Source organism: Lolium rigidum, chromosome 4, assembly GCF_022539505.1.
Source record: "Lolium rigidum isolate FL_2022 chromosome 4, APGP_CSIRO_Lrig_0.1, whole genome shotgun sequence".
In the NCBI taxonomy this organism is placed as follows: domain Eukaryota; kingdom Viridiplantae; phylum Streptophyta; class Magnoliopsida; order Poales; family Poaceae; genus Lolium; species Lolium rigidum.
Genome location: NC_061511.1, coordinates 200,335,798 through 200,344,047, shown reverse-complemented (window position 1 = coordinate 200,344,047; position 8,250 = coordinate 200,335,798). Strand labels below are relative to the sequence as shown.

Sequence of the window (8,250 nt, the reverse complement as noted above, 5' to 3'; positions counted from 1 at the left end):
CAGGTCATGCCACGTGGCCAAGCTATGACGACGGCCCAGCCCCTGTCATGGTACTTCTTTTGCTGAGCGCAAACGTTTGCCGATGGCCACGGTATGCCCTTGGTATACATGCATATACCGACAGCTTCGTGTATGCCAAGGGCCTAACGCTGTATGAGGTTGCCGAGGGCAGCTGAGGGGCCCCCGGCCCTCGCATACATACCCATTCCTGTATGATGGAATTATGTTACGGCACCTTATGTTAAATCTCAACCGTAGATTTAAATTCAATTGTCAATACATTTTTGATGATGTGAACAGTGTTGCTTCGAATGGATAGATAGAAAATGCGTACCTAGTTTCTCTCCCCTCTCGACGTTATGCCATGATTTTGATGATACATATTAATTTGACATATACTAGACTATTTATTTGGATTCTGGAGAAAACTGGTAACCCAATAATCTGAATACCTCTCGAGACAATAGAGTCTGATTTTATGAAATAAGTGAAGGGAAAAACCGTGATCGAGATTTGGAGCTCCACTAAGGACACCAAGTCATTATACATATGGTTCTCCTAAAATAGGAACAAAAAGTCAACAACCCTAGTTAGAAATGGAGAAATAACCCCTTCTTTTATCGTATATCTATAATATCTATAAAGTTGATTCCCACTATGTGTATTTAATGTTTGCAAGCTGCCTCCACAATGAGCCACATCATCTCAAATAATCAGAGCCATCTGATCAAATTTAGACGCACTCGATTTTCTACATGATAACATTTAATTGTCTAGCCAAATTTCATGCTAGCACGATGTGCCGCAGCTGATCACTCAGAGAACCAAACGGCGACTGAACCTCTTCTCTCCCCACTATCAGAGCATTCACAACCAACTTCTTTTTATTGTTTTGAAAAGCATATTCCCTTCACATTCTAATCAATCAGGGCTGCCTATGAATTATATATACTCTAACCATCCGTGCAAACTTTTGATCTCCACTAGCACCGCTGCTGCAGGGCTCCTTGCTCTCAAGCAATGATTCCATTGAAGTGTGCACGGTGAGCCACCAGGCAATACTGCATATGTTCGATGCGAGTAGAAACAATTCTGCAGGTCAAAATACTACAGATCGTTGCCGCCAAGCACCTGTTCGCGGTCGCCGCCTAGCTTCCCGCTTTTCGCTGCCTTAGCCGTTGGCTGCCATCTAGTTCTCGCTCATCACCCCCGCACTCTTCGTCCGATGCGTTGTGCCGCGTGATAGGTAAAACACCGAGGAAAGGGGTGAAGGATTGTTCACAAAGCGGGCCATGGGCGACTAGCGCCTCGCTGGTCGAGCTGCAATCCGACTTCTTTTTTTCTTCTTCTAAACTAGTCTGATTTAGATTAATGATTTTTTTAGATCATATTTTTCTTCAATCTTCAACCTTACCCAAAATGTTTACGAACGCAGGCAGTCATAGGCTCACAGAAAATATAAAAGGAGCACTCATTGATTTCCCAGCAGAACATGTGTCTTTAATCGAACTGTCTGGATTGGTATCCTTTCTGTGCGAGTACACATGTACTCTTGCTGAATACATCTTCAGAATAATCGTCACTGCAAATGGTAAGAAGAAGTAAGCTAATGTATAGTTAGTATCTTGCCGAGCATGTGTAATATACTTTACCATCCCATAGCATGTCGCTTTTCTGTATGTCTATTGTTCCCATTTGGAATCATGAAATATGATTATGGGTTGATTGAGTCATGACTTTGTGTATGGTAGAGAATTATGCATGCAATTTATCTTTGAGGGAGCGTGTGAACAAAGTAGTTAACTTTCTTTTTTGCTGGGATACAGCTTCTTCAGTTTATTCTCATCCATATTCCATGATTAATTTGGACATTAGTCACAAAAATTAAATCTCCCAATATGTTACACTAATGTTCCACAACATTATTTTTTCTTCTAAACTTTTATGATTTCGATTAATGCTTTGTTTGGATCATAGTTTTCTTCAATCTTCAACCTTAATCAAAATATTTACGAACCTAGGCAGTCACAGGATCACAGAAAATATAAAAAGAGCACTCATTGATTTCCCAGCAGAGCATGTTTAATCGAACTGTCTGGATTGGTATCCTTTCTTTGCGAGTACACATGTAGTCTTGCTGAATACATCTTCAGAATAATCGTGGCTGCAATGGTAACAAGAAGTAAGCTAATCTATGGTTAGTATCTTGCTGAGCAAGTGTAATATACATTACTATCCCATAGCATGTCACCTTTCTGTATGTCTATTGTTCCCATTTGGAATCAGGAAATATGATTATGGGTTGATTGAGTCATGATTTCGTGTATGGTAGAGAATTATTTATGCAATTTATCTCTGAGGGAGCATGTGAACAAAGTCGTTTAACTTTCTTTTAGCTGGGATACAACTTCTTCAGTCTATTTTCGTCCATATTGCATGATTAAATTGGACATTACTCACGCATTTTACATCTCCCAATATGTTACACTAATGTTCCACAACTGATACCATACAAAATGAGTGTTAATTTCACAGATGGTTCATGCTTTTGCATCAAGAAAATCTTTTAAAATGCCCGCAGCAACGCGCGGGAAATCAACTAGTATATATACATGCATCGACCCAAAAGGCTCCACTAAAGAAATTAAATAGCACACACTTCAGATGCATGTATATCTATTAGATGTACACTCACTAAACCAAGATGCTCAGAAATACCGTAGATATCACTTCAAGAAGAAAACTATAGAATCAACGGTTGCAATTGGTACAGACTGACATGAAACATACAAGTCTTCAACGTGCATCTGGACCAGTGGGCATTGTTGTCTTCCTCCTAAGATTGTGTTCCATCTCAAACGCAGTGCTATTTCTTCTCACAATACTGGACTGATCAGTGGGATAAGCATCATAACTCATGTTTGGGTCATTGTCGCTGCTACTGGTGTAGACGCCAGTATTTGCATAATCCCCAGCATTCTCTAGCTCGATGCACTCATGCAACTGTGCCACCATGTCGGTCATGGTGGGACGCTGCATTGAGGAGTATGCAGTGCACTTGAGGGCAAGGTCTGCAGCCTTCCACACCGAATTAACATCATAGTCACTGCCCATGCGCTCATCCACCACGGCCTCGATGTTGCCCTGTGCCAGTCGCTGTCGTGCCCAACTGATGATGTTGATGGGCTCTGGCTCCCGCAGAATGGCTGGCTTTCCCGTGACCAGCTCCAGCAGCACGATTCCGAAGCTGTACACATCGCTCTTGGTCGTGAGCTGCATTGTCGCCTGGTACTCAGGATCGACGTATCCGGGTGTGCCGACGAGTGTGTTCGTATACACGTGGGTATCATTGCTATTGAAGGCCTTGGACAAGCCAAAGTCAGCAATCCTAGCCTCCAACTTCGAGTTCAACAGGATGTTGGTGGCCTTCACATCCCTATGGATGATGGGTGGGTTGCAGCCCTTGTGCAGATACTCTAGCCCTAAATATTATCAGACCGATTGGTGCTCGGGTTTCTTGAAACAAAAGATGTGCAACAACAACAGCAGCGGTAAAAAAGTGGCTATACACTCAAGTGCATACCTTGCGCAGATTCAAGTGCGATTCGAAGCCTCTGTGGCCAGGACAGACATGCTCCATTGCGGTTGCTTCCTGAAAATAATTGATATTGGAAGGTGAACAACAATATCAAGTATGCTAGCAATGCTGAAGTAACAACAAATTGTCTCGAATTACTGAATTCAGAAGCTAGTACCTCTAAGCAACTTACATACCTTCAATGTGCTCTTGCAAGGTTCCTTCTGGCATATACTCGTAGATAAGGGCCATGTACTCCCCATCCATGCAGTAACCAACCATGGAGACAAGATTCATGTGATGAATCCGTGTCAAAATCTCAGCCTGGAAAAATATATCAAATTTCAGTTTGAGGTCTCTAGAATCCTGACACATCAACTGCTATAAAGGAAATTTTACCTCTGCGAGGAACTCCTTGACTCCTTGATTGGAAGAATGTGACCGCAGCTTCACCGCAACCTGCGCACCGTCCTCCAGGAAGCCGCTGTAGACGTACCCAAACCCTCCCTGACCGAGCACTTGCTGGAAGTTGTTTGTGATTATCTCAAGCTCCTTATACGTGAACCGACGGCTCTCAAGACGTTGCAGCGAACTGTAATCGGCGACATGGTTTGCTATTGCGTGGCTTGTGACCGTCTCATTCTGCAGCATTATGGAGTTGTCCACTGATCCTTCATAGGTGACGAATAGCACTAGCTAACGTTAGTGGTGCTCACGTATGGGAAAATTAATGTACTATCCGACAATTTGTTCGCTCATGCCGAAGCCTCACCTTGCTTCTTTCGTTTTAGCAAGCAAATGAGTAGTATTGCCACTAATACTATCACAACAAGCAAAACTGCAGGGACAGCAATATAGAGTGCCAACTTGCTGTTCTTTTTTGCATGCAGTTGGCATGAATTGCCATTGATGCAGAGGTTTGGATTGTTGCCATATCTGACAAAATATCAAATGGAGATGCTCGTTAATGATATTCTTCAAGACACATGTCAGATAAATGGAATAGAGCGGTACATTAGTTTCAGGGAACCCTCTTGAATTCTTTTGAGGAGCCCTGAGGGGATTGATCCATTGAGCTGATTGCCTGACAAATCTCTATGGAAACAAAAATACTAGCACTCTCAAAACGAAATTTCATAAAAATACGGTATATAATTGGACAAAGTTTGCGGACATACAAAACCGTCAAAAAAGGTAATTGCGCAAGGGCTTCTGGAATTGAGCCTATCAAATTATTGTTTGACAGGTCCCTGCAAAATATGAAACAAGATCACTTTCTGAGCATTTGCTTTTGCATAAAAGCTACAAACTAGCCCAAAATAGATCAAAAGGTCCGAACATACAAGGACTGGACTGCCTTGAGGTTGGTGAAATAAGACGATATGTCACCATTCAGACCACTGGAAGACAAGTTTCTGCAGAGAGCAAATTTCAAGTGGTTCAGCAGCTTCACTACACGGTAGATGTGCAAGGCTGCAAGCACGCATCTTCCGTACACATATGGAACGACTTACACGCTTGTGATCCTTGAACGGCTGTCAATGGTGTAGCTGCAGGTCAAGCTATCCCAAGCCATGGTCTTAGGAACGCACGGATCTCCCATCCAGTTCTTTGTCACCCGATACTTCGCCTTGATCGCCGTGATTGCAGATACTGCAGTTAACCGCCATGGCACAATGAATCATCAACTCTCTTTTTTGCTGGTAAATCATCACCTGTTTGTCTGGGTTTAGTAGTAGTAACATACCGTCTTGGGAATCTGTGCCAAGGTTGGTGGTGGCGAAGACGAAGAAGATCTCGGCAGCGTTGATGAATGGCGGCAGCGTCGCGTTATTAGTAGCCTCGATGGAGAGCTCGTAGATTAGGTATTCGAAGGGAAGAGTGTTATAGGTGACAGCGGCATAGCGGTACTCGGGCGTGAAGCCTGTTGTATACCACGGCTTGTCGTTGAGCACGACGTTCATTTGGCGCACGGCATTAGCGGGGATGACCTGTAGCTCGGCGAAGTACAAGATGACGATGCACCCCAAACGTCCCGGGTCCATAGTGGTGGGCCTGGAGATCCATGAGATCTTTATGTTCCTAGAGACGTTCAGCGGAATTACCGCGGTCTGCAACACCGCCGATGGCACCATGAAGAAACTGTTGTTTCCCAAGCTGTTATACACCTTCTGCGTCGTCGATATCTCGGTCCAGTCGTTCAACCAAGGATACCATATCCGGTCGTGTGGGTCATCGGGATACCTGACGATGTCGGTGTGGTCGGTTGGGCCGAAGTTGATCCTGAATGCCAGAGCCAGCCCCTGCGCTGCGGTCACCTGCGGGTAGAGTGACCTGTCCAGCGGCCTCAGGTCAAGGCTAGAGATGTAGGGCGCCCCGGCGCCGGTATTGACAAGGCACACCTGCACGAAGTCGTCTGGCACGACGATCATGACCTCCACGTGCTCCATCTCGTATGGATTTGTAATGTCCACGGTGTGCCTGTAATTGACACCTACATGGAGGTCGAACGCCGGTGGACGGTTAAGGCCGTCATAGTTGCCATACTTGAACGTGGCCCGGATGATGTACTTGGCCCCGGGCACAAGGGAACGGAGCGTGTAGCAGTTGCGCATGCCGGCGAAGCTGCGCAGGTTGTGCAGGTGCTTGCTGTTGGCAGTGTGCATGTACTTGGCCGAGATGTTGTGGTTGGTGCCTACGTCGATGAACCCGGCGTCCGGGGAGTACGAGATCTTGGTTTTGTCGTCCATGTAGCCCGTCTTCCCCGAGAGGCCGCAGTCTATGCTTATGAATCCTACAGTGCATATATATTGGCCGTAAGATCGGTCGGTCTTCGCTTAGATTCAGATCGGCCGTATGAATCTCTAGAGACTTGATGAAGCATGTACCATGGCAAGTGCATGGTTCAAAAGGATTGTGATCTGTGAAAACATGCATCCATCATCTCGATGACCTTACCGGCCGAAATAGCATACCTTTGCTGTCAGGCTGAGCGCAAGCTTGGAGTACAGCGCCGGCGGCGAGGCAGAGGATCAGCAGCCATGGACCGCCCGTCATTGCTAGCGGCGTTGATAGCTCCATCACACACATGCCAGCGGCTGTTGGGGCACCATATTATACCATTGACTCTGGGCGCTTCATACATGTCTCTACTCTCTACAGGCGCGCATGCCCAGTCTTAATCTGGTAAATTAGAAGGAAAGCCAACTCTTCAGGCTGTGATTAGCTAGCCAAGGATCACGTCAACACCATCATGATTATTCGGTTCAGCACGTCTATGCATAGCGGACAGTATTTGGGCGGCCGACCGACGGGCCCTCTTGTAGCCTTCGCTGTGCACCTCTTCCTCATACATGGTCAATTTGGCCTAATTATAAAGCAGACACGAGAATGGGCGAAGAGTTTACTTCCCCCGGAGCTGGTCAATGTCCTTGCTGGGCGCTATTTTCATGATATAGCAGACGAGTTCGAGGCCGAGTGCGGCGTCGTGGTGCACCGTACCCCTTGTCCTTCTGACTTTTTCTCCGGAGGTGGAAGCGCATTTCTTTTCTATTGACGAATATAGGGAGAGCTAAGTTGGAGGCACATGAGTGTACGTGATTGTGCAAGTACCTTGTTTTGTTTTGCGGCCTATGAAATGATAATTTGCTTATACTACCTATTCAACAGTACACAATATATTTTTTTAAACAGGGACAAAACTTTTGCCCCATTCAACTAATTAAGAAGAAGTTTGACAAGAAGTCGCAGACGGAAAAATATTACAACTGGTCCCTACTCTGCCTACAATCGATCACTACTCTGTTAGTCTGTCATATGTCATATCTGTATATTGCAAGTAGATAGATAGATAGATAGATAGATAGATAGATAGATAGATAGATAGTTAGATAGATAGATAGATAGATAATAGATAGATAGATAGATAGATAGATAGATAGATAGATAGATAGATAGATAGATAGATAGATAGATAGATAGATAGGGTTTTGCTGTAGAGTTCAACTCCCGTAATTGAAACGGAGGTGCGAATGTGGGGTGCGAATCCTCCATCGGGCCATACCGAGGTTGGATGTCAGCCGAGTGGAATCCAGCACGGTGTCGAGCTACGCTCAGGAATTTTCTGACTTGGTGGCCAAAGTTTCGGCCCCCGAATGAAAATAAATTCCAAGTTACCACATAATTTTAAATTTAAATTTTGTTAGAATGTATTAATTGTAACTGAAGCTGCAATTTGACACTACAGAGCCGCTACCGCAGTTGTATTGATTTAGCATAGTGGGGAAGAGTTGTGATGTTTCTAGTTTGACAAAATAATTGAGGCAACTAATTCATATCAAGAAAACTATTGTTTGAGATGAACCTCAAGGGATATCGAAAGATGAAAAGTTCTGAAGTGTTATTTGTAGTAGCCAAAGTGACCTATTGCAAGCACACTTGATACAAACTATCTAAAATTATACATCGAGGTTCGATCGAAAGCAACAAAGGGCGTTAAGAGAAACATGAAGTGGTTTTCTCCTTTGTTGTATGTTATTTTTTCCCTCTACATGTTGCTCAATAGTGAATACATAGATCAAGTTGGAAGAAAACCCTCCAACTCAAACAACCTGGATGATTAACACACTTCAGATGAAACAATTTTTGCATGTGTTTTTTCGATAAAGGGAATA

The 8,250-nt window shown here is 44.4% G+C and overlaps 1 protein-coding gene across 1 annotated transcript; it reads right to left on the bottom strand.

Moving 5' to 3' along the window:
• Positions 1-2,796: 2,796 nt before the first annotated feature.
• LOC124649626 (probable LRR receptor-like protein kinase At1g51890) lies at positions 2,797-6,658 on the bottom strand. Its single transcript, XM_047189224.1, has 11 exons — positions 6,553-6,658; positions 5,325-6,371; positions 5,092-5,230; positions 4,921-4,992; positions 4,756-4,827; positions 4,592-4,672; positions 4,350-4,513; positions 3,977-4,248; positions 3,775-3,901; positions 3,584-3,652; positions 2,797-3,482 (listed from the first exon to the last, which is right to left on the bottom strand). The coding sequence occupies exons 1-11, from the start codon at positions 6,656-6,658 to the stop codon at positions 2,797-2,799; spliced, it is 2,835 nt and encodes a 944-aa protein (XP_047045180.1).
• Positions 6,659-8,250: the final 1,592 nt, after the last annotated feature.

Excerpts from the sequence above, each read along its gene's own strand:
- LOC124649626 (XM_047189224.1), bottom strand. The coding sequence starts at position 6,658 with ATGGAGCTATCAACGCCGCTAGCAATGACGGGCGGTCCATGGCTGCTG. Across the intron at positions 4,514-4,591 it reads GAGGGTTCCCTGAAACTAAT|ATATGGCAACAATCCAAACC; the intron begins GTACCGCTCTAT and ends ATATTTTGTCAG. Across the intron at positions 3,902-3,976 it reads TCAAGGAGTTCCTCGCAGAG|GCTGAGATTTTGACACGGAT; the intron begins GTAAAATTTCCT and ends ATATTTTTCCAG.